Source organism: Mesocricetus auratus, unplaced genomic scaffold (assembly GCF_017639785.1).
Source record: "Mesocricetus auratus isolate SY011 unplaced genomic scaffold, BCM_Maur_2.0 Super-Scaffold_100018, whole genome shotgun sequence".
NCBI classification, from domain to species: domain Eukaryota; kingdom Metazoa; phylum Chordata; class Mammalia; order Rodentia; family Cricetidae; genus Mesocricetus; species Mesocricetus auratus.
In genome coordinates this window covers 31,315,927-31,342,713 of record NW_024429199.1, presented here as the reverse complement: position 1 = coordinate 31,342,713, position 26,787 = coordinate 31,315,927, and the positions used below count along the sequence as shown (strand labels likewise).

Genomic DNA, 26,787 nt, shown 5'->3' with positions numbered 1-26,787 from the left:
TGTCAATGAAAACATGACTACATTAGAGTCTTTCTTTTCATAAAAATCTGTCCTTACTTCATTTGAAGTTTCTGTTATAGCAAAATTACATATTGTATGTCATCCAAAGAATGGGAAGTGATAAATGCTAATTTTCACTTCTGAGGTTGATATTTTCCTTTAAAGTAATGATCCTCAGAGAACAAAGGAGAACAATTTGTCTTGAAGCTTTCCAATGTTCTCATAAGGTGCTACCTAAGTCGTACTTAGAACACTTTAAATTATGAACATTTTTTCCTCAAGTCATATTTGTGGCTATTTTCTTTATCTCCAACCTGCAAAGGTCAGATTATTTTCTTCTAGAGCCTTCGAAACTTGAGGGTTTCAAATACTGACAGTGTCTATGGCCATACCACCCTGAACACGCCCGATTTCGTCTCAAATACTGACAGTAACTGAAACTTTGGAGTTAGGTGAAAATACTTAGAGAAAAAACATTGGCGATACAGTGTTTTGAGTTGCGATGAGACTTAATGGAGAGTGTGGATGAGATGCCTGGTGTTCAGAGGTCAGCCAAGCCTGGGTTGGACTCAAGCTCCCACTCTCAGCTTCTTGATGTCTTCCTCTTCAGTGGGGTAGTTATAATAGTTCTACAGTCAAGAAGTGTCATAGAAAACAAGTGAGATAACGTATAAGAAATCTTTTGAGTTTTAACTGTGTTGGTGTAGAACAAATGCATAGTGAGTGACAGCTACTGTTGCTACCTACTATAGGTTGAGTGTTCCTCATGTGAAGTACTCAAGACCAGTACAAAAATGTTAGCTTTTTTAAAAATTCTGAAATATTTGAATACACACACACACACACACACACACACACACACACACACACAAACCCCACACATACAGAGAGAAATATATCTGGGAATTCAATTAAGAATTTATTTATATTTCACATATGAATTATATATATATATGGCCCGAGAATAATTATTATTTTTAGTGTATCTGCCTTTGAGTACAACTTATCACATGAAGCCAGGAGTGAAAATTTTTACCTCTTGGCATCCTGTTGCTGCTCAGAAGTTTTCATATTTTGGAGTGTCTTGAATTCCAGAATTTTTCCCCAAAGAAATATTCAAGCAGTGTTAGCATTGGGGCTGCAGTCATAGATCAATATAAATATAAAATATTAAACCTAGGAAGTAAATTGGAAATTATTTAAAACCCTATCTCAATTGGGGATGTGCATACTTCTTCATGAGTCACAGGCAAATTCTGCTTCCATTTTAGAGTGTGATACTTGTCTCTCAAAGTCCCAAATATGCTATATTTACAGGAATCTTAAATATTGAATTATGCACAGAATTTTACCAACTAGGTACAATGCCATGCATTTTTGTTAGTTTCATGTTGAGTATTAATAGAAGTAAATTCTCACTGATATACTTTGAGGCCAACACTTCTCTTTCAAATTAGGAAAAATCACTGTGATGGGACAAACGTCAATTCAATGTAAAACTTCCCGACAAATCAACATTAACATGTGTGTGGTTTAGTTTCTATAAATGTGAGTTGAAGATCTATTTATTATGCCTCATAGCTATTAATGGAAGAAGCTTTCTGTAACAAATGTCTTGTTATAAATGTCTGGCTCCATCTCTACAACTTCATTGCTATTAAAAGTTGCTGCAAGCCGGATATTGGTGGTGCAGGTCTTTAATCACAGCACTCTGGTGGCAGAGGCAGGCAGATCTCTGTGAGTTTGAGGTCAAGCTGGTTTACAGAGTGAGTGCCAGGATAGACTCCAAAGCTACACAGAGAAACCCTGTCTCAAAAAACAAGCAAGTAAACAAACAACAACAACAAAGCAAAACAAAAAAAACTGCTTCAGGTCTGGAGAGATAGGTCAGTTGGAAAAGACCTTGAGCACTTGAGTTTGGTCCTCAGAACCACATAGAAAGGGCAGGGGTGGTGGCTGTGCTCACAACCTCAGTGCTGTCGAAGTAGAGACAACCCAATACTTGGGCTTTTTTTGACCAGCCAGTTCAGGGTATTTGGAAAGATGAGAGACCCTATCTTAAAAGAACAAACAAACAAACAAAAGCAAGTGGATACCACCTGACGACTGACAACTGAGATTGTCCTCTGACCTCCACATGCACAGAAACATACATGCATATGCAACACACACACACACACACACACACACACACACACACACACACACACACACACACAGAGAGAGAGAGAGTACCTCAGCATCCTTAATCCTTATGAAATTGTCTATCTTCCTTAATTTTTTATTTTCTTTTTTGTTTTTCAAGACAAGGTTTCTCTATGTAGAGTTGGCTGTCCTGGAATTCTTCCACTCTGCAGACCAGACTGACCTTGAACTCAGAGATCCACTGGCCTGTGCCTCCCTAGTGATGGGATCAAAAAGGCCTGTGACACCCCCACCCACTTTCCCTCTCGTTTTATTGAAGTGAGATCATAATATGCATACTCAAGTGCCATAAGTTTTTCTTCACTCAGTTTCTGTCTCCCAAGCAAGTTCTGGTATCAGTGCCTCTACTTCTTTTTGTGGTTCTGTTTTCTCTGCAAACCATGTTTTAATAGTCCTTCTACACATTTCTTTGTGCACAAGCTCATCCTCGGGGTAAACCTCCAGTGAAGGGATTCTCAGCCACATGTTAGCTGTTTTGTTTCAATAAGCAGTACCACACAGGCTGTCATGAAGACATCTCCACTTTTATCCTGACTGGTGGGTGGGATTTAGCTCCAAAGCCTCAGGATCCTCTGGGTACCACATTGATGTGTCCTATATGGGACTCCAGGATTCACTTAAAAGTCTTAACAGTTATCAAGTGATCCTTCCTCCTGGGCTGAGCTGGTCACCCTTCTCTGAGGGACTCCTTCACACTTCTGAAATGTAAACAGTTTATTTAAATATTCAAATCCTAAGCACTGAGATTCATTTAAATATTCAAATTTTAACTACTATTTTCACCTTTTATATCCAAGGAATTAGCTATCAGTTAATCATATAAAAAATAAACTTTGCTACATGTGATAGTCTTGGAAATATTGGAAATATAACAATTACTATTTAAAACTTTAGGTTTAAGTTCTTTTTAAGAAATATATTTTATGTGGATTGGTGTTTTACCCTTGGTTGTAGGCCCCAGGAACTGGAGTTACAGACAGTTGTGAGCTGCCATGTGGGTGCTAGGAATCAAACCTTAGTTCTCTGAAAGAGCAGTCAGTACTCTTAACCACTAAGCCATCTCTCCAGCCTTAGATTTAAGTTCTTTTTTTTTTATCATTTTTTATTTTAATTTTAAATAGCTTGTTTTACATGTCAATCCCAGTTCCCTCTCCCTCCCCTCCTCCCGCACTCCCCTTTCCCCCCTCCCTCCCACCCTATTGCCAAATCCTTCCACATAGGGGATATCTAGAGTCTGTCATTTTACTCTTGGTAGGGTCAAGGCACTCCCCTAAGAGTCCAGGCTGAGAGAGCATCTCTCTTTGTGCTATAGGCACATGAAGACAGTTTGTATACCAGGGATAGACACTGATCCACAGCTCAGGGCCCCATAGGTTGCCCAGGCCTTCTCACTGACACTCACATTTGGGGGGGTCCAGATCAGTCCCATGCTGGCCTCCCCACTGTCGGTCTGGGGTCCAAGAGCACTCCCCTGTTCAGATCAGCTGTCTCTGCTGGTTTTGCCAGCCCATTCTTTGCCAATTTGCTCATCACTCCTCTCTCTCTGTCACTGGGTTCCTTGGGTTCAGTTCAGTGCTTAGTTGTGTGTTTGCCTCTGCTTCCATCAGTCACAGGATGAAGGCTCCCGGATAGTTATAGACATCAAGTTCATTATCAGGAATGGGCATTCGAGGTGGTCCCATTCTTGTATGGCAACACTTTTTCCCACTGAGCCATCACAATGGCCCCCAAACTTTCATCCTTTTTAAGGCAGAATAATATCCCACCATGTGTGTCTCCATGTAAATTCTAGAAGTGAAGAATGTCTGTTGATGAGCATTGCATTAAATCTATAGGTTATTTTGGATAGTGGCGATATAACTATATTGATTCTTATTGTCTAGGAAGTTGGGTTGTCTTTCCAAGTTTTTATGTATTCTCTTCAGTCTCTTTCATCAATGTTTTATATGATAGAGATATTTCAACTGTCTGGTTAAATACTCTTTTTTGTTATAGAAGCTATTGCAAATGGATTGCCCTCTTGATTTTTATTTCAAACAATTGCTACTGTCATATGTCTACTACAACTTTTTTATAGCTTTTTTTACTTTGGACAAAATCTGTACCATCTCTCAGTTTCCTGAACTTGTGCAGTAAAGAAAGCACTGACCCAACTCTTATTACTACTGCTGTGGCCCAGCATAAGGCTAACCACTCTAGGACAGTGCATTGTAAAAAACCTTGTTGTTGTTTTAAGGCACATAGCATTGTGACTCTCATCCTCCCTAGTGCATTGGACATTATTTCTGTATAATAATGCTGTATTTTAATGGAGTAGTTTTTCCTAATGGTGTTTGTTTTCTATACAGGACGCGTCAGCACAATCATGTCCATGAGAACTCTAAACTGTTCAGGTAACCTCTTCATTTTCAAATGCCCCTTAAACTGGCCTCCAAGCAGGCTTTGCTTTCCAGGTTATGAAGGTTTTAAGACTGTTCTGTTAAGACACCTTGATATGATTTCACCAAAGTTCTTTGATGATCTCTGTGTTTTCTATCTTCGATCTAGCTCTGCTGATCGCTATTCTCAAGCTATAAACATATCTATGTCTTGTATTAAAATACTACTTGAAATTACATGCAGTTGTGTTTTATAACATATTTATTATATTAAGTTGATTATATTTATTATTTACTTTTTATATTTTATTTTAATACAGATATGAGTATAATTTGTTTTAAGCTACAGAGTTACACAATACAGTCTGCATTTGCAACCCATAAAAATTGGTTAGGAATAGCTCTCAAGTTTCTAATTAAGGCTTTAATGGCATATATTATAAACAATATTTAACAGTACACTGTCCTTCAAATGAGATGTGCATGGTACATGGAACCCAAGGCCTCAAAGATGCTAAGCATGTTGCCTTGCCTCTGAGCTCAGACTCAACATACAGTTCCTAAATGTTCTGCACATTGGCCATGGGAGAAACTTACACTCATAATGTAATTCTGGGTTTCAAATTCATGTCTTTTAGTTAGGTATTTAATGCAATAACTATAAATTATTGGTCTTGCTGTCTTATTTGGTGACTCTAATGACAACTTGCTTTCTTTTCCTTCAGGCCATTGTACTTTAGTGAAGCTGGCTGTTGAACTTTGCTGGAGTTGATGGGCAAAATTTCTCCTGGACTATTCAGCACCCTAACTTCATCCTAGTTGAAAAATATTCAAATGTCATAAGGAACCTTTGTAGCTTTGCACTTTGCTTTTGAAGATGGACATTTTTGAGATGGAGAAAACTGTGTTATAACTTGGTTTCAAGGACATTGCCATCCAATGCCCACTGACTACAGTGTGAATGTGGAAGGTTCCAGAGAGAGGGAACAATCCACAAGTTTGCAGACAACCAGGAACATGGAAGCAACCCAGATTTAAAAAGCACAGCCTTGGAGACACTCCATGAGTCTGCTCGGCTTCCCGGCAAAGTAGCACTTAAGACCTTGTGTAACAAAATGGACACTGGGGACACAGCTCTAGGACAAAAAGCTACCTCAAGGTCTGGAGAAACTGACAGTGTGTCAGGTAGATGGCGGCAGGAACAATCAGCTGTTGTTAGGATGAGCACTTTCGGCAGTCAGGAAGGACAGCGGCAGCCACAAATAGATTCCGAGCAAGTGGGAAATGCAGCATCAGCACAACTGTTTGGTTCTGGGACACTGGCCTCTCCTGGCGAGGGGGTACATCAAGTCACAGAGAAGCAATACCCACCACACCGTCCGAGCCCTTACCCATGCCAGCATTCCCTCTCCTTCCCTCAGCACTCATTACCACAGAGCATCATGCACAGCAACAAGCCACACCAGAGCCTAGAAGGGCCTCCCTGGCTTTTCCCTGGCCCTTTGCCATCCGTTGCCTCTGAGGACTTATTTCCCTTTCCTATCCATGGCCACGGTAGCAGTTATCCTAGAAAGAAGATCTCAAGTCTCAACCCTGCTTACAGCCAGTACTCCCAGAAAAGTATTGAACAGGCAGATGATGCTCACAAGAAAGAGCACAAACCTAAAAAGCCCGGCAAATATATCTGCCCATACTGCAGTAGGGCATGTGCCAAACCAAGCGTCCTAAAGAAACACATCAGGTCCCATACTGGTGAGCGGCCATACCCATGCATACCTTGTGGTTTCTCTTTCAAGACAAAGAGCAATTTGTACAAGCACAGGAAGTCTCATGCCCATGCAATTAAGGCTGGATTGGTTCCTTTCACAGAGTCATCTGTATCTAAATTGGAACTTGAGGCTGGTTTTATTGATGTAGAAGCAGAGATACACTCTGATGGTGAGCAGAGTACCGACACGGATGAGGAGAGCTCTTTGTTTGCTGAGGCTTCTGACAAAATGAGCCCTGGCCCTCCCATCCCATTGGATATTGCTAGCAGAGGTAGCTACCATGGGTCCTTGGAAGAATCTTTGGGAGGTCCGATGAAGGTGCCAATTTTGATTATCCCCAAAAGTGGGATCCCGCTACCTAATGAGAGCTCTCAGTATCTGGGCTCTGACATGCTCCCAAATCCTTCTTTAAATGCTAAGCCCGATGACTCTCACACAGTGAAACAGAAGCTTGCACTGCGACTGTCAGAGAAGAAGGGACAAGACTCTGAGCCATCCCTCAACCTTCTGAGCCCACATAGCAAGGGAAGCACCGACTCTGGCTACTTTTCTCGCTCGGAAAGTGCGGAGCAGCAAATAAGCCCCCCCAACACAAACGCCAAGTCTTATGAAGAAATCATCTTTGGAAAATACTGTCGACTTAGTCCACGGAATACGCTCAGTGTTACTCCCACCGGCCAGGAGCGCACCACCATGGGACGGAGAGGCATCATGGAACCATTACCTCAGGTAAACACCAGGTTGGAGGTCAAGATGTTTGAAGATCCTGTCTCACAGCTGATTCCCAGCAAAGGAGAAATGGACCCTGGTCAAGCAGGCCTGCTGAAGCCCACAAAATTCAACAGTGACTGCAGGCAACCACAGGCCATCCCGTCATCCAGCAGGAATGAGGGGAAACTTTACCCAGGAAACTTCCCAAGCAGCAACCCAATGCTCCTAGAGGCACCTGTGGACTCTTCACCCCTTATTAGAAGCAACTCCATGCCGACTTCTTCAGCAACTAATTTAAGTGTTCCTCCTTCTTTGAGAGGCAGTCACTCATTTGATGAACGGATGACAGGGTCGGATGATGTGTTCTATCCCGGCACTGTAGGCATCCCTCCCCAGCGGATGTTAAGGCGACAGGCGGCATTCGAGCTGCCGTCGGTACAGGAGGGGCACATGGAGTCTGAGCACCCTGCCAGAATGTCCAAGAGCCTTGCCAGCTCCTCTCTGAAGGAAAAGAAATTGGTTCCCGGAGACAGGGTTGGGTATGACTATGATGTCTGCCGTAAACCATATAAGAAGTGGGAAGACTCCGAAACACCAAAACAAAGCTACAGGGACATTTCTTGCTTAAGTTCTTTCAAGCACGGAGGAGAATACTTTATGGACCCCTCCGTACCACTGCAGGGAGTGCCAACCATGTTCGGGACCACCTGCGAGAACAGAAAACGCAGGAAAGAGAAGAGTGTCGGGGATGAGGAGGATGTTCCCATGATTTGTGGTGGCATGGGAAGTGCTCCCGTGAGCATGATGTCTTCAGAATATGACCCCAAGATGCAGGAAGGTGGCAGGAGTGGCTTCGTCATGACTGGCCAAGAGAACCTTCCTCATGGTCATGCTGAGCGGTTTGACCCAGCTCGGCCCCAGCTGCCATCTGGAAGTTCATCTCTTGGGTCAGAGGATTTGCCCTCAGCTGCTGACCCTGACAGGATGTCAGACCTGGGCAGGAAGCCTCCTGGAAATGTGATTTCAGTGATTCAGCACACAAACTCGCTGAGCCGGCCCAACTCCTTCGAAAGAGCCGAGTCAGCCGAAATGGTGGCCTGTGCACAGGACAAGACCCCTTCACCTTCTGAGACATGTGACAGTGAGATTTTGGAAGCCCCTATAAGCCCAGAGTGGGCTCCTCCTGGGGATGGTGCAGAGAGTGGAAGCAGGCCAACCCCTTTACAGCAGGTGCCACAAACGTCCTACCATGCACAACCTAGGCTTGTTCGCCAGCACAACATCCAGGTTCCCGAAATTAGAGTCACAGAGGAACCCGATAAACCTGAGAAGGAGAAGGAGACTCCTGCCAAGGAGCCAGAGAAACCTGTGGAGGAATTTCAGTGGCCCCAGAGAAGTGAGACCCTTTCCCAACTCCCTGCTGAGAAGTTGCCTCCCAAAAAGAAACGCTTGAGGCTTGCAGACATGGAGCACTCCTCAGGAGAATCCAGTTTTGAGTCCACAGGCACTGGCCTCTCTCGAAGTCCCAGCCAAGAAAGCAACTTATCACACAGTTCCAGCTTCTCAATGTCCTTTGAGAGAGAAGAGACGGTTAAGCTCACTGTGCCCCCTAAGCAGGATGAGAGTGGCAAACACTCTGAGTTTTTGACTGTCCCCGCAGGTTCATACTCGTTGTCTGTCCCAGGTCATCACCACCAGAAAGAAATGCGGCGATGCTCCTCCGAGCAAATGCCTTGTCCTCATCCGACGGAAGTCCCAGAAATACGGAGTAAATCATTTGATTATGGGAATCTGTCCCATGCTCCGGTGGCAGGAGCAACCCCGTCAACATTGTCACCATCCCGGGAGAGGAAGAAATGCTTTCTGGTACGACAGGCTTCCTTCAGTGGCTCCCCAGAAGTCGTCCAAGGTGAAGGCAGTGCGGACCCCAGCGTCAAGCAGGAGCAGATGGAGCAGCTACACGCTGGCCTTAGGGCTGCATGGTCCTCTGTGCTCCCGCCTCTCCCAGGGGATGACCCAGGAAAGCAGGTGGCCGGTCCTTGTGGCCAGCTGAGCTCAGGGCCACCAGTCCACCTTGCCCAGCAACAGATCATGCACATGGACAGTCAGGAGTCTCTGAGAAATCCGTTGATGCAACCAGCGTCCTACATGGCGAGCAAGCACTTGCCCGAGCAGCCACATCTGTTTCCACATCAAGACACAGTCCCGTTCTCTCCTCTCCAGAATGCCTTGTTCCAGTTTCAGTACCCGACTGTCTGTATGGTTCATTTGCCAGCTCAGCAGCCTCCCTGGTGGCAAACACATTTCCCTCACCCCTTTGCCCCACACCCCCAAAACAGCTACAGCAAGCCTTCTTTCCAAGCTGACATTCATTCTAGCTACCCCTTAGAGCACGTAGCAGAACACACTGGAAAGAAATCTGTTGACTATGCACACGCTAAAGAGCAGACTTACCCGTGTTATTCTGGAACATCAGGGCTACACTCCAAGAACCTCCCTCCGAAGTTTCCGTCAGACCCGAGCAGTAAATCCACGGAAGTGCCCAGCGAGCAGCTTCTTCGAGAAGATTTTGCCTCTGAAAATGCTGGGCCTTTGCAGTCCCTCCCGGGAACGGTGGTGCCTGTTCGGATCCAGACTCACGTTCCGTCCTATGGCAGTGTCATGTACACAAGCATTTCTCAGATACTCGGACAGAATAGCCCCGCCATTGTCATATGCAAGGTTGATGAGAATATGACCCAAAGAACACTGGTGACCAATGCAGCCATGCAAGGGATAGGACTGAACATTGCCCAAGTGCTTGGGCAGCACACAGGCTTGGAAAAATACCCTCTTTGGAAAGTACCTCAGACCTTACCTCTGGGCTTGGAATCCTCCATCCCCCTGTGTTTACCTTCCACCTCGGACAGCGCAGCCTCTCTCGGAGGAAGCAAGCGGATGCTGTCTCCAGCCAGCAGTTTGGAGCTCTTCATGGAAACAAAGCAGCAGAAACGGGTGAAAGAGGAGAAGATGTACGGGCAGATTGTGGAAGAGCTCAGTGCAGTGGAGCTAACCAACTCAGACATCAAGAAGGGCCTCTCCCGCCCCCAGAAGCCCCAGCTAGTGAGGCAAGGGTGTGCTTCGGAGCCGAAGGATGGCTCCCAGTCAAGGTCATCTTCCTTCTCCTCCCTGTCGCCCTCCTCCTCTCAAGACCATCCATCTGCTCCTGGGCCTTTTCCTCCCAGCAGGGAGATACTTCCGGGTTCCAGGGCACCTCCACGACGGAAGTTCAGCGGGCCTTCGGAAAGCAGAGAGTCCTCGGACGAGCTGGACATCGACGAGTCTGCGTCAGACATGAGCATGAGCCCTCAGAGCTCTTCCCTACCCACCGGAGGCAGTCAGCAAGAAGAGGAAGGGAAGGCCCGCAAGCTGCCTGTTGGCATGCTAGTTCACATGGCCTCTGGCCCTGGTGGAAATGTGGCAAATTCCACTCTTCTTTTCACAGACGTGGCAGATTTCCAGCAGATCCTTCAGTTCCCCAGTCTGCGGACAACAACTACTGTGAGTTGGTGCTTCTTAAATTATACAAAACCCAATTTTGTGCAACAGGCCACCTTCAAATCCTCAGTTTATGCTTCATGGTGCATTAGTTCCTGTAACCCAAACCCATCAGGATTGAACACCAAGACCACGCTGGCCCTTCTGAGATCCAAACAAAAAATCACGGCAGAAATTTATACTCTGGCTGCTATGCACAGGCCCGGAACTGGCAAGCTCACATCCTCCAGTGCCTGGAAGCAGTTTGCACAGGTAAGGACAGGCCCAGGGTTAGAAAGCAAAGCATGTTGTGGGTCTAATCCGGGGCAGACTGTACAGTGAAGAGTAGAAGATCCAAAGCTTCAAAGATACACGGGAATATTCAGTAATCTGGCCTTACGTAGCAATGGAGAAGCCATAGTCAGCACTTAGCACTGAGGGCTTCCAAGAAAATCTTCAAAGGATGGGAATGTCTACTTCAGCCCAGACATGGAACATTCTCCTACTGGGAATAATGTCCATTGGTCATTTCCCTCTGTCCTCCTAAGTAATAGCACAGGCAGACATAAGGAATTCAGGGGTTTATGAAATGGTGTAATAAAAAAATGAATACTGAAAAGAGATTGGGAAGGAAGTATGGTGTTGGAGCTCAAATTAGCAAATGCCATCAATGATCCAAGGATGTGCTTGACTAAAGTTTATATTCTATATGTCTTTTTCAGAAATAACTTCTAGTTATTGTTATTGACTAGTTTGCTCCTAAACAGTTAGTACTTACATGTAAAACTTTTAAAAATGAATACTTTTAGAATAAACCCAAGTAATAATGAAGAAAATAGATTTAAAAAATATGTTTCTCGTGCATGTCAGTGATTATTCTGCTTTCGGTTATTTTTGAGACAACGTCTTAATATGGATTGTTTGACTTGCTAATTCAAAAATGTAGAATGTCTTTGAAGTCTCTGTCAACACTGGGCAACGGAAGTGCTAACTAAACAGTGTCCATGCACTAACACAAACATCGAATTCACCACATGGAAACTCATCTTCCCTCTGATTTTGCCCCCCAGAGTCCTTGTTTTCTTCAATCAACCCATAGCTTTTTATTGTGGAACTTAAGTTGACTTTCAGAGGTGACCAAAGTGTGGGATGTATGGGTCAGGATATCCTGGAGAAAGCATGTGAATTGATCCTCTCTTTTGACCCCACAGATGAAACCTGATGCACCCTTCTTGTTTGGCAGCAAGCTAGAAAGGAAATTAGTGGGAAATGTCTTAAAGGAAAGAGGGAAAGCAGAGATCCATGGAGACAAAGATCTTGGATCCAAACAAACCGAGCCAATCCGAATCAAGATCTTTGAAGGGGGGTAAGGAAAACATAAGCCCAAATGTAAAATGTTTAGTTGTAAGTTGGAATGACTGGTCCTGAATGTTTGCCTGTGGTAAATAGTGTGTACTCTAGCAGGAGTCAAAGGAAATTTCCTTTCCCAGTCCAATCTATGAACTCTGGTTAGTAAAAGACTGAAACTACATACATCTTCTTCTAGGACTTGTCCTCAGTGAGCATGGTCCCATTATGCATGGAGTGTCTGTCTTAAGCTTTCACATCTCTAATCTTATATGAAATCTTCTACACTGACAGCCTCTTGGTGTCACTTAAGTTCCTTCATTCTTTAACATTTTGTGGACATTTGGGTTACTACACGGGCATATTTTTATCCTATGTTGATGTTAGCAGAATCATGCATACTTCAGTATTTTTCTAAGAAATCATTTCTTTGAGCTGTAAACTTTCATGTGATATTGACAGTTTCACCACCCGTGTCCCTTTTTGCTCTTGATTCAAGTCAAGGTATCAGGTTGCATTTCCCTATCTGTATTGGTGTATAACAACCTCTTCTCAAATATTCTGAGTCATTGAAGCTTAAATAGTAAGGTTCAATGGTTTCATTATACATATAATTAAGAAAATGCATTTGCATGTAATAGCTACTTTTATGTTTCAATGGAAATATATTGTTTTGCATAATCCATAGAAGAAGTCTAGATGTATGACTTAAGCTAAAAGTTTTTTAATTACATTTTGGGGATTAGTCATTATTCCTATATCACCAACCTATCAAAAAGTTACATAGTTTCATGAACATATATTTATTCCAATAACATTTGAAGGACAAAACAGTGTTATTTTTTACTAAGAAATATTGACTGTAAGGGACACAAATTTTCTCACAGTTTTACCATTTGGAGTTGTTCCTTATAGTTGAGTTGCCCTTGGATTTTTGCCCTATTTAGGCATTGAGTCTTTTAACCACAGTTACATGTATGCATGAACTTTGCCTCAATATTTTTGACATCCCACATTTCATTCTTCACAAACGAGAAGAATGTGGAATTTTATCTTTCCCGAGAGACAAAGTGGTCTCTGTGACTCAGTAACCATACTTCTATGCAGCAGCCTTCTTCAGAGTAGTATATATGTCCCAGTAGTTTACAGGCCATAAGGATTACTCTATGCTTTGGGGAATCCATCTCCACTCACAGATAATATAAGTCAAAGCATATCTGAGAACCTCTTATCACTTTTATGATTCAGAAAATTTGCATGTATTTTATTTTATTTTCTATTCCTTGCCCAATCATTATTAAATCGCTGAGCCAATTCTCTACCAATTTCTGGTACCCATGCATTCATTCCAAGCAGTGTGTTCCCATCTCTTATATTGTTGCTTGCAAAGTGTTAGCAACAACAACGAAGAATTACTGGCCAGACTATCCAGGTTACCTAATTGATAGGGTTAATCTGTGTTTCTTTAAAGTACTCTTCATCAAAATCCATCATGTATCAGGTAGATTTGTGGGTCTGCAGAAATGTCATAAAGAGGCTATCTGAACACATTCTCCCCATATGTAAATTTATGTAGAATTCTACTTTATTCCATTTTGGAAATGAGTTAATCAGAAGCCACTGAAAATAAACTCTTTCGCTTGAGGATCAAATGTGTTTCTAAACAACTGTGATGACAGGCTGTAGATAAATCTGGAGTATCCTTCCCTGAAGATTATTGACTTTTTGTAAGATCACCCTACCCCCTTAACAGTTTTACCTCCTTAGGGAACAGAGAATAAAATTGAATAGAGACGGACATTTTTGTATATTGATGATTTATTCTAAAATTCAAATGTGAAAAAAAAACAAGTTTGAACACCAAGTCAAAGTCGAGATATCTTATAAAAGGGGAAAGGGCCTGCAAAATTGATGACCTCCCTTTTTCCCCTAAGTTAGTACTGACCACAATGTTAAGCATGCTAAGATCAAGTATTATTGACAGCAGAGTTGGTATTCCTTTATGTGGGTGGATGTTTTCCTTCTTGAAAAGCTTTCGGCAAATTCAAATATGTCTTTGTACCTGTTGGAGTATTAGCTAGAGCAAGATGGAAAGAAGAGTCACAAGCCTTTTGGAATGTAAAAACCAACTGTAGATCTAAGCACCACTTAGGAAATCCATAATGAACAGGGAATTTTGCATGTTAGCCTATTGTTGGAAGCTATACAGAGAACCCCTAGAAATGCTTTCTTCCCAGAATGATAGGGGATCTAAAATTCCAGCCTTCTACAATGTAAGGAATCATTCTATTCATTTAGTTGTGAAGAAGAAGTCTATGGTCTTCTGATGAATCATGTGCTATTGTTTTCTAAGCAAAATGAGATTGCAGAACGTTAGGTGGGTTTCTTTTCTTCTTTCTAAGACTTTTTCATCTATTTAATTTCTTGGAAGTAGATGGCCCCAGATACCCTTTCAAACCTCTCTGTGAAATCCTTCAGGAAACAAATGCTAATTTTATTCCATAGTCTCCAGTTTTCATTATGCAACAGTGCCTTTAAGAAACCAGTCAACATGTAGACTCCACATTAGTACAGATTCATGATGCTGGGAAGAACAGACCAGATCTGTAGACAACAGTTGGTGAACTGAGCTCAGTCTGTGTAAAGTTGAAATTTCTGAGGCACTCATGTGCCAGCATTGTAAAAATAGAGTGGAAACTTGCAAGGAAGCATTCTATTCTCAGTTGTGCTTATTTTAGCAAATGGAGAGGAGTGTTTGCACACGTATATTGTAGATGATGTCATGTTAACACATTATGCATGAAGCATGATTGTCCTAATATGTTGGGATGTTTTTGGCGATGTTCCTTGATTGGAGGCTATATTAATGCCCAAAAGTAGTAGGTCCAGGTCTATCTCTTTAGGCCTACGTAAACCTATTGGAACATGTGTATATTACATCTGTAAATATGCAATTCCATCTAGAATGACATTTTGTTTACAGTGATAAATCTGTTCTATGATTGTCTCAAATATTTGCTGTATAACCTTCTAGGCTTCATAGAAGTCAAGATGAATAATTGGGAAAGACCCTCATAAAAATTAAAGTCAGGCTTGGTGTATCACATGCTAAGAGTATTTGACATCAGGATGTATTGCCTCTTCTTCAATTAGGTATAAATCAAACGAAGATTACGTGTATGTCAGAGGGCGTGGACGTGGGAAGTACATCTGTGAAGAGTGTGGAATCCGCTGTAAGAAGCCAAGCATGCTCAAAAAGCACATTCGCACTCACACTGATGTCCGGCCTTATGTGTGCAAGTTATGCAATTTCGCTTTCAAAACAAAAGGTGAGAGCATGATTTTTGTCGCATTTGTTGTTTTGGTGGTGGGGGGCAGGAGAAGATTTCAGGATAACTTCTGGCTATTTAGGACTCTGAATACTATTTTTTCACTCACTTTCACCAGCCAGAAAGAGTATTTTGTTTGTTAAAATATGACCGCCTGAGGTATACTTCATCCTTCCTGTTCAGGGTTAAAGGATGTATGTGAGACTGTATGTCTCCTTTGATGACTAATTAAGAGCTACAGGCTTACGGCCAGGCAGGTTGTCTCTGAAGGAAGTGGCTTACAAGTGCCTGGATAGCCATTACTTCATGTGGGAAATGTATGTGGGCTAGATAATATTTGCTCCAATATTGAAATTCTGCAGGGAGGCAATACATGAGAGGCAGTGGATAAGCAAGGAAAGCAACTGGGAAGAAAACATGTGCCCATGGTCAGTTTCAAGAGTATAAATAATGTAAGGATCCACAGACTCCCCGGTGGGCCCCCTCCATCCACAGCGGCATTAATTATGCATCGAGATTTGAGAGCTGCTGCTCTGTGTATTCATCGACATGGAGACAGGTCTTACTCTCAGACCTCAACGGTTAATGTCTTCCAACTCAGGCCTGCCTTGAAATAACATTCTATCATTTTCGAGTGTCTGTTTCAATAGGCTGATTTATAGGAAGATATTTCACTCATGGCTGCGGCACTTATATTCCTGTTATTCTGTAATACAATGGAAATCTCCATGTTGAGTTGTCAGGTCTCTCTAAAGTAGCTTGTACACAGCCCCTTATCAACTCCACTTCATTATCAGTGTCTTAACTTTAAATTTTAAAACAAGTAACCTGCTCTGATGTCAACAATTAAAAGCAGATATGCATTATGACACTCTGGTAGGAGGATGTATATCTATTTCAGTTGTATCCACAACCTAAATTGTGTGGTTTTTTTATGAAAGTATGAATGTTTAGTGTCTTCAAATATCTGGTGTTTATTAGAAGGATATTTATGTGTCCATAATGAAGTCCAAGAAGAGACAGGGAGCATATTCATTTGTATTTCTAAAGAAATAAGTATGTTGCTCTTTAAATACCCCTTTCCATTAGCAGGATCCAGCTCACTGAGACATCCCTAGGAGGAAAGAAAATTAATTAAAGGTGTGATTTGTTTAGGACACACTGCAAGACCACCAGTTGTTACAGAGCTTATGTCTTCACTGGACTTGTGGGTTTGCTGTCAGTAGGGATGCATGGAACTGGATGATGAAAACAGTAAATTTTTAAGTAGCTGATTAAATTTGGTTCTAAACTGTGGTCTAAAAATATCAGCAGGAAGTAGTATACATTTGATCATTAATGGAATTTTCTTGTCAGCCTTTGGAAGCATGTAGCTAGAGGTCTCAGAATTTGGGGGTGAGTAATACAACCTAGGAAGCGCCGCTAGATCCATCTCCTGCTGAAATAACTACTTTTTGGGGTTTTGTTCTCTGAGCACAAGTGTAGTGTAAGGACCTATCCTTCCTCCTTGTCTGTACCAAGCTCCCAGCCCTCTCGTTCTCTTTGCTCTAGCTGCTACCCCGGGTGCTCATGGCTCCTACAAATCAAAGCCCAGACAGATGTTTCCATTTCCAGCTTCTAACTGCAAACTTACTCTGAAGATACAAATCTACTCAGAGGAGGGGAGTCTAGAGCCCAAATGAGTACCACTGTGGAATATGAATATGTATACTTCATATATACTATATATGAAGAGGCATGCTAAAGTTGAAATGCAGTTTGCTCTGTGTCTAAGAGGGATTAATCCTAGGACCTCCCACCGATATTTATTCCCCCATACAAGGTGCTGTATTGCTGATACACAACTCACATTCTCCTGTGTACTTTAATAATTTCTGGATTACTTGGATACCTCATACAATGTGATTGCTGTACAAGTTTTTTAAAAAATCATATTGTTTATGGAATACTCAAGAAAAAAGTTTGAACTTGTTCAATACAGATAATATGTTTTTCAATTTTCTTTTATTGTCCTTGGGTGGTTGAGTCTACAGATGTAGAAGTCATGGATACAGGGGACTAGCTGTAAATTATCTTGCCAGACTTAGCATGTGCACACCATCCACATGCAAACTGTAGCAGAAACAGATGAGTTTCATGAATCAATGGAATTTAATAAAGCTTAATTCGCTTATATCTTTAAGAATTAGTAGAGTCAAAAATTGAGCTCCTTAAAAATTGTAGATAAGATGTTTTGATAGGAGCAATAAAGGTGTAGTAATATTTGTATTAGAGGCATTAAACTAATATATAGAGTTCTTAGATGTGTGAGCAACAAATTAATTATAATATAAGATAGTAGTTTTTAGAAAAACAGTTTTATTTATTTATTTAATACCCAGCATAGCCCTACTAAAGAAAAAAATACTTTGATCATGTTGTTTCCCACCAGGGTGCTGGGAGCCTGCACTTGGCTATCAGGTGCTTACTGATACATTTGCTACTACATTGTCAAGATGATAACGGAAAATAACATGATAATTTCATCAGAATTAAAGAATAGGCTCTATACATCCAAATTGATCCCTGAGTCTCTTTTTGATACATTAGAAAAATGTACATACCCAAGTTAGTTCACCACACACATTTTGTACCCATCACCACAGTTTGATAGCCAGTTAATTCTCTTTGTTTTCTTGTTTGTATTTTCTAGGAAACCTAACGAAACACATGAAATCCAAAGCACACATGAAGAAGTGTCTAGAGCTGGGCGTCTCAATGACCTCAGTAGAGGACACAGAAACTGAAGAAGCAGGTGTGTAACTTCCTGAGTTGACTGGCCTCTCTGGTGGGCTTTATGGCCCAGTGATTGTGTGTCAGCTTTTAAAATACTCTTTGCATGAAATAAAGCGGCACAGTGAATTGCTTGAAACCACTGAGGAGAAACAAAAGCGTTTCAAGTGTAACTTGTGTTAAAGGCAGGGAGGCCTTACTAGGAAAATAGTTGTATCTCAGACTGTCAAGGGATGTGTGTGTGAGGAGGGTGAGACTGTGATCTATGTACTTTTGGAGGAAATGAACACATTTTAATGTGTTAGTGTTCCTACTTAGAGGAAACCTAGGAGAAAATATATCTATGGTTAACCTCAGTAGGTCAACAAACCTCCTGAGGTACCCCTTTTCTTCACCAGCAATATTAGCCACATCCATTTGTCTAGTGTTTTCTAATGATACCTCTCTTAAGTCTGAAATATGAGATCCAATTCTGAAATTCTTGGGGATGAAAAAAAATAAGCAGGGGCAAGTAAGTGTCCAGGGGTAGTTCAGACGTGTGATTGTTTCAGAGGGTCCCAGGACCTAAGGAAAGTTCTGGGAAAGAGTGTTGGCCCAGATGTGAACTCCTAGCCTTGAAACTGGGATTTTAATCATAGTTATTGTTGTATTATTTCAGAAAATATGGAAGAATTGCACAAAACATCTGAGAAGCATAGCATGTCCAGCGTTTCAACTGATCACCAGTTCTCAGATGCTGAGGAATCTGATGGCGAAGATGGAGATGATAATGATGATGATGATGAAGATGATGACGACTTTGATGACCAGGGAGATTTGACACCCAAAACAAGGTCAAGAAGTACCAGTCCTCAGCCCCCTAGGTTCTCCTCCTTGCCTGTCAATGTTGGCGCTGTACCCCATGGAGTCCCTCCAGATAACTCTCTGGGACATTCTTCATTGATCAGCTATTTGGTTACTCTACCAAGTATTCAGGTTACTCAGCTTATGACACCCAGTGACTCGTGTGAAGATACCCAGATGACAGAGTATCAGAGGCTGTTCCAGAGCAAAAGTACAGACTCTGAACCAGACAAAGACAGGTTGGACATCCCGAGTTGCATGGATGAAGAGGCCATGTTGTCTTCGGAACCAAGCTCCTCCCCAAGGGATTTCTCCCCCTCAAGCCACCATTCCTCACCGGGATACGATTCTTCACCCTGTCGAGATAATTCGCCAAAGAGGTATCTGATACCCAAAGGAGATTTGTCACCTAGGAGACATTTATCACCCAGAAGAGATTTGTCACCCATGAGGCATCTGTCACCAAGAAAAGAAGCTGCATTGAGGAGAGAGATGTCTCAAGGGGATGCTTCACCAAGAAGGCATTTGTCCCCAAGGAGGCCATTGTCTCCTGGGAAAGACATTACAGCTAGAAGAGACCTCTCTCCCAGAAGAGAGAGAAGATATATGACCACCATCAGAGCACCATCTCCCAGAAGGGCTTTATATCATAACCCACCATTATCCATGGGACAGTATCTGCAAACAGAGCCAATTGTATTGGGGCCTCCTGTAAGTATAACTTGAACTCTCTTTCCACCAAAGCTGGAGGACATTGATACCTCCTATAGCATTAGTAGCAAAGCATTGATTATAATGTGATTGTCTCTCAAGGGAAGGAATCAGTCTATTAATACAAATAGCAGGAAGATATTTTTATTACACACCATGTTGGTGATGTGACTGTGGCACTATTCCAAGTATAATATTGCATCAGATCAGGAGTGAACTTACATCTGGGAAGAGGTGAAGCCTTCTGGATGTTTTCTAAACTTAACTAATTACACGCAGGTGGAGCTCTGGGAATGGCATGCCTGCACAGTCAAACATGAGGACACTTAAGTGTTAGTGGTATGGACTCTGATCCAGTCCTCATCCTTGATTTCCACGATGGTTTTATTTTTAAATATACTCATTTCATTGTCCAACATGAATGCACATGGGAAAACAGTCAGGTCCCAGAAAAAGGCAGTGCAACACTCTAGTGCTCGTGAGTTAAAGGCATAAAGGTTTCCTCGTTTGTTGTTGCTGTTGCCACCTGGCAGAGATGCTAAGCAAAAATGCAGGCCCAGAAAATGAGCAGTCAGAGAACTTGGAGAATATGCTGAGGCTTCTAGCTTTGCCTTCACTGTAATCTAAGGTGGCAGCAGTGGTGACCGTAGACCATACTGAAACCACAGGGTTAGTAAAAAGCAGTAGAAAAGCCCTGCTCTGTCTCATTCCACAACACAGCCCAGCAGATCGTGGTGTCTCTTTCCATCTGGAGAGAACTGTCAAAAGGCATGCCGCCTTCTAGGTTTGTTTGCTTTAAGAGTTGTTTTAGTTTCTGGATCTTTATTACTGTCTGTATTCTCTTTGCTCTGGATTCTGTCTGCCATAGCATGGTCTTTCTCAGTCATAGCAGCCACTGCCAACTCCTAGCTCTGTCTATTCCGACCCTTGTGGCCCATCCCCTCCCTCTCACCACCTATTATCCTCATGAATCATAGGCTGACACTGTCATTCTGAAACTTCAGGAAAGCTCCCAGCTTCCCTCCTGCACCCTCTTCACTCCTTTTTTTTAGTAAACTGGGTACAAAGTTCATCTTAATGTTAAAATCCTGCAGACACATGCCCGGCAGTCTGAACAGGGCTGATTTCAAGCTAATGAATTAGCAAGCCAAGAAAAAGCACCACAGCTTTGTAAGTTTCTGTATCTTGTGTAGCATCAGTCACAGCATCGTGAATGGGCAGCTGGAAATCCCTCTGGGTTAGCATCAAATGCTTCCTCTGATGGAGACATGGTGAATGCTGGCCAGGTGTACTAAATCAGTCCTGACCCATTATCCCTGAGACTTTTGATCATTTGGCCAAGTGGACCATAACTGCCTTGTATGAGATGGTGGAACTTTTTCAAGCAACCACATCATGAAAACAGAGCCATTGATTTATCATGCTGTTACCCTTGAGCAAAGGAATTAAGGGATCAATTAACTAATTAATTAAAGGAATTAAACAGTACAAAACTCCATCTAATTTTGGACCTATGACTGCAAAGTAGTTGGAAGAAAATTAGTTTCATCAGTTATTGAGTTTTTTCCTAATTTTTGTGTGGTCTTTTGTTTATTTTGTCATTTCCTTTTAAAATGTCTGGATATCTCACAGAGCCATTAGATGTTGTCACTGACACAGCCTTTGGCTTGCTACCCAGTCCAGTTCTGTTGATGTTGACTCATCCACTTTGGGTGAGCAGGGAGACCTTTCATCTTTTTGTGATGTGTGGACAAGATGCTCTGGTCAGGGCCAAACAGGCCTGACACCTCTCTCAGGTGAAGGCTTCAGCCTCTAATAATGTATGAATACATCAAACTGGAATAGGACTACCCATAGTCACTTCTCTGTAATTATTACCAGTACCTTGTCATTTGGCAAACGTTGATTGGGGCTTTACAGTGCAGTGGCTGTGGTGTGAGGGACCCTGACACGCACTCTTCCATAATTGGTTTAATCTGAACTTAGGACCAGAGAGCAGATTTAGAGGGGGCAACATGCACTACTAGGATTCCTCCCCTAACACCTTCAGAATTTACAGGCATGCATGTTTTATTCATTCATTCACTGTGGTCACCACTTCACTTCAGATCAATGATAGTCTGAATCTGAAATGTCTGTCAAGAGCACGGGATTTTATTGGATTTAGTACACATGGAGTGTGTTCTAGTTCTAGAAGCTAATTCATCACTCCAATGTCAACTTGGAGTTGGGGATCTCAAGTAGCTTTGTGTAATGGCACATCTCTCCTGGTGTCTTCTGCTGACCCCTTCCTCAGCAGACTTAAAAGATCTGTACTCTCATGAGGTATATTTAGTAGATGGCACAAAGAACAAATGGAAACATAACAGTAAAATGGAAAAATACCCAAGTCATCTTTTATTTTAAGCTTTAAATCTCTGATAACTATGACTTACAAAGAATTCATTTTCTTTGGATATTGCCCCCATATGAATTAGGATTCCTCTGACTTAATTGGTGCTTGATGAAGGCATGCTCTTTTTAAAGCAGAGGGTAGGGACAGAATGTATGTGTACACAGCATTTAAGGGATTCTTCTTGAGTTCTGAAATGTTTGCCCATCCTAGCTTGTGAGTTCCTAGTGATCCCAGGGCTGGTGACTGAACCATTTCATCCGTGTTACAGAATAAACCATTTGTCTGTCGCTTGGATAAGATGTAGCCCAGAGCACAACAAATTCCAGGCATGGCACACGGTAGCAGGCGCATGCATAATTTATAGTTCCTGAGCCAGACTAAAACCTAAATAGAACTGGGTGAATCCTTAGTGGTAGGAGTCAGTCCTTGAATCTGAGAGCCAAAGCATTCTTGAGATGACTTACAACAGGTTTAAAGTTTGCTTTCCTAGGTTACCACTATACTTGACAAATTTTTAATCTACCTTGGGTTCTCATAAACAGTGAAGTCCATTATTGATGAATCATAGCAATTGAAAATATGATAGATTTTCCAGAGCCTTATAATCTGGCAATCTGAGTTATGTTCTGCTACAAAAACAAGTATAACAAATAAAGCCTTCATTTAAACCATGAAATCTGTAACTCTGGGTCCAATTTCTAAACACTTTTACTTAATTAATTTTCTTTCTTTTTTATTTAGAAGCAAACCTATTTTACATATAAATACCATTTCCCTCTCCCTCCCATCCTCCCATGCCCCCCACAAACACACTCATCCCACCCACCATCCATTCCCTAGGGTGGGTGAGACCTTCCATGGGGGATTGTCAAAGTCTGTCATATCATTTGGTCATGAAGACATTTATATTATAAATATCAACAGAGGAATTGAGGCATAATCATCTTTTATTTACAGCTATAAATTGGATATAAATGATTATTAAACACACATAATTGTTAACAACTACTTGCTTCCTTTTAAACACTGCCATTTGTGTAAGATTTGGCCTTGAACTAGAACTTGAAGAAACCTGCATTCTTTACTGGGTCTTGTCTTAGTAGGTAAGCATTCTTGTAGGTCAGTGCCTTGCACGGTAGAGCCTTTCCTCACCAGGGATATCTTCTACTAGATCAGGGACCAGCACAAAGGGACCTCTCCTGAGTAGAGATGTATTCCTTTAGGCCAATGTATTGCATAGTAAAGGTATATTCCTTTAGGCCAATGCATTGCATAGTAAAGGAGCTGATTTGTGGTTTCTCATAACCACCCAACTGTCTTTTGTGTGGAAAAGTGTATCCTAAAAGCATGTGACCAACTTGTCTTTTCTACCTAGTCTCAGGAATATCTTTCTGCTCATCCTAATACATACATAGTAATCCTATTTCCTTTGAGTTTCAATCCCACCAATATTGGCTAGTTGTTTTTTGTTTGTTTGGTTGTTTGGTTGGTTGGTTGGTTTGATTTTTTGCTTTATTTTTTTCCTGGTGAATCCATTCTTTTCATTTGCTCTCATGAAAAAAAAATAGCCAGCCAGCACGTGACTTTGTGCCTACTAGGAAATGCACTGGATGCTCTAGTACTTTGCTGTTTAAAAACAAAAGCCATTCTCCACAGGCTGACACCTTCATTGAAGAACTGGAAAAGATGGCTGAGAAATCTGTTCAGTTTGCAGAAATTCTTCCTATGTGTTGGGCATCCTGGAAGAAGGAGGGAGGGGAAAAGATAGAGAAAGAGGGAGGAGGTTTAGCACAAGGATGGAAAGTGGTCACTTCTGAACTCTGTGCTCTGTTTTCCTCTGTAGAATCTAAGAAGAGGATTACCTCAGGTTCCTTACTTCAGTCTCTACGGAGACCAAGAAGGTGCTTATGAACATCACGGCTCCAGCCTTTTCCCTGAGGGTCCTACTGACTATGTCTTCAGTCATCTTCCACTCCACTCTCAGCAGCAAGTCCGAGCTCCTATCCCCATGGTGCCAGTTGGTGGGATCCAGATGGTTCACTCCATGCCACCGGCCCTTTCCGGTTTACATCCTCCACCCACATTGCCTCTGCCCATGGAGGGCTCTGAGGAGAAGAAAGGAGCACCAGGGGAGGCCTTCACTAAGGATCCCTACACCCCTCCCAGGCGGCATGAGAAACAAGCCCCTCACATTTTGCAGTCATCTGGTCTACCTAGTTCACCCTCCTCCCCACGGCTATTGATGAAACAGAGCACTTCAGAAGACAGCCTAAATGCCACAGAGAGGGAGCAGGAAGAAAACATACAGACTTGCACAAAAGCCATCGCCTCACTCCGGATTGCCACAGAGGAGGCAGCTCTGCTTGGGGCTGATCAGCCCACATGGGTGCAGGAGCCCCATCAGAAACCCTTGGAAAGTGCACACATCAGCATTAGACACTTTAGCGGGCCTGAGCCAGGTCAGCCTTGTACCTCAGCCGCCCACCCTGACTTACATGGTGAAAAGGACAGTTTTGGTACATCACAGACTGCAATAGCTCACTCCACATTTTACAGCAAGAGCAGTGGGGATGAGAAGAAGGCAGACTTTCATAGCAGCAAGGAATTATCTTTAAGCACAGAGGAAGGCAGTGAGCCTTCATCAGAAAAGAATCAACTACATTGATCTGAGATGCATGGACACATTCATTTCCACATTTCCCCCCCTTTTTTTGTTTTTGTTTTTCTAGGAATAGAGGTAACAGAGTTGATAGCATGCCTGTCCTAAGTTACAGTAGTTGGCTATTATAAATACTTTTGTTATTTTGAAAACAATTAGGTAAATTAACAAGTCATCTGGAGCCTGACCAAAACAAAATTTGAAATTAACCTATTGGGTCTGGTACTTTTAAAATTGTACAGATGTTTGTGCCTTTTCTTTACTTTGCTTATATTCTTATAAGCATTTTTTAGCAGTAATTTGTACATATTTTAGAATTTGTGTATCTGCTTTGTAATAAATGTAATTTCTTTCCTCTTTTGGACACTTGGATCTAAATGGTGTAAAGCAAAACAGCATCAACATATATGTGAGGCTGCACTAAAACATATTTTTATATGATAAAAACTGAACAGCTTTTATGTACAGCTCTGATTCTGTAATACTAATATTTATTTTGTTTCATAAATTGTACATTTTTTCTTAATGTTGTGGATTGCTTTTCTATGTGAAGCATGGATTTACTGTTGCGTAACTAGAACAGAAATGTCCATTGTAAGCAAGATATTTAAGCTAGAATATCTTATTCTGCACTTATGCATTAGTTACAAAAAAAGATAAAGGATGTATCAGTTGGTTCTTAACTTGTAAATTCTTTTTGTCTCGTTTGCTGGATTGACAATAACTTAAGTGCTGATTGTGATTTTAAATGGATAGTACCGTAAAGCATTAAAGTAAACAATGTGCTATTGTGAGTTTTTTCAAAGCTTTATAAATCAGTTATAAATAATATTAAAAGTATTTGGTCTTATGTGAACATGTTGATCTATATACTCATCTAAAAATATGGGAAAAACATTCCGCCCCATGTAAATACGTACAAGTGCATCACTGGTACAGTTTTGTGTAACTCAGTTGGACACTAGGTTGCTATAGACCTATGCTAGGGTGTCTTTAAAAATTAAAATGGCAAAGCACATGGGACTATGTAGAGCTTGGTTATCGGCCGGCCCGGTGGCTTGGTAGGCAGTGCTGTGCGCTGCCCATGGAAAAGACCTGGGCTTAAAAATCTTGGTTCTTGGTGCACAGGAGAGTGACTAAAACTAAGGCTGCATGGAGGGATTGCACTTGGACTTGAGGGTTGGGTGTGGAAGCGGTGAAGGGGGGATGGAGACCTGCTCCCCAGCTCTTCCCATCAGCCTGTCCATATGGTTACAGGGTTAACATCAGCATTAGGGGATGCCGCCTTGCCCTATGTACAGGGAAAGAGTGTCATTCCTGGCTGTCTCAGGGGGAATGAAGAAGAGAAGCCTTCAAGAAAAAGCAACTCTTGGGAGGGGGAAGTTTTTTGTATATAACCTTCAGAGTAGCTTTTGATCAGTGTTGAAGGTGGGAAGAGTCTTTGCAGGTCCAGAAGAGCAGAGCAGAGGAAGGGGTACAGCAACATGTGCACACGCACGCACATGTATGTGCATGCGCACACACAATCTGGGTTATCTTTGTGCTATATAGTGGATTATAATTCTGTGAAACCAAGTTTGTATACTGAATTACATTAAGGAGTGTTCTTTAAAAAGAGAAATAAATATACAATTACATGCTTGAAGTGTCTAGTTCTTGTGTGTGTGTGTGTGTGTGTGTGTGTGTGTGTGTGTGTGTGTTTTACAGTTCATTTATCATTTTTTTTCTTGGAGAAATTTGATGCTGTTAACCTACACTTGGTGACTGTAATTGCTGAATTCTTTCCATCCTGAGGCATGCCGACTGCAGATAGTCTTTAAAAAGTGACAAGACAGCTGTTGACTTCAATGGATCATTTGATTAGCATAGGTGGCAGGCAGGTTTTAGAGTGTGGTGCTGAGAAATGGTGTCATCCAAAAAGAGGCTTGAGTTTGGGGAGCATGCACTGTGTCTGAGTAGAGTCTCAGATCGTCCCCCTCATCTCCCTCAGTGCACAGATACATAAGCAAATGAAGTTCCTCTAGATAAATTTCCTTTTTCTGTGTTTCTGAAATAAAAAAAACATCAGAAATATACCATAAAATGTCCATGTATCACGAAGATTTAAAAGACCAGAATATTTTAGTAATAAAAGCAATAAAAGTGACCATAA

General features: G+C 42.0%; 1 protein-coding gene across 7 annotated transcripts in view; it reads left to right on the top strand.

Annotated features, from left to right (window-relative positions):
• Hivep2 (HIVEP zinc finger 2) overlaps positions 1 to 26,272 on the top strand; it is a 180,356-nt gene extending 154,084 nt beyond the window's left edge. For all 7 annotated transcript variants that reach the window (XM_040728201.1, XM_013110199.3, XM_005065857.4 and 4 more), the window contains 7 exons: positions 4,554 to 4,598; positions 5,309 to 10,852; positions 11,791 to 11,945; positions 15,080 to 15,255; positions 17,948 to 18,049; positions 18,686 to 19,581; positions 23,820 to 26,272. In XM_040728201.1, the coding sequence (XP_040584135.1) occupies positions 5,699 to 10,852; positions 11,791 to 11,945; positions 15,080 to 15,255; positions 17,948 to 18,049; positions 18,686 to 19,581; positions 23,820 to 24,641 (7,305 nt within the window). In that variant the 5' untranslated portion in view covers positions 4,554 to 4,598; positions 5,309 to 5,698 and the 3' untranslated portion in view covers positions 24,642 to 26,272. The remainder of the gene's footprint in view (positions 1 to 4,553; positions 4,599 to 5,308; positions 10,853 to 11,790; positions 11,946 to 15,079; positions 15,256 to 17,947; positions 18,050 to 18,685; positions 19,582 to 23,819) is intronic.
• Positions 26,273 to 26,787: the final 515 nt, after the last annotated feature.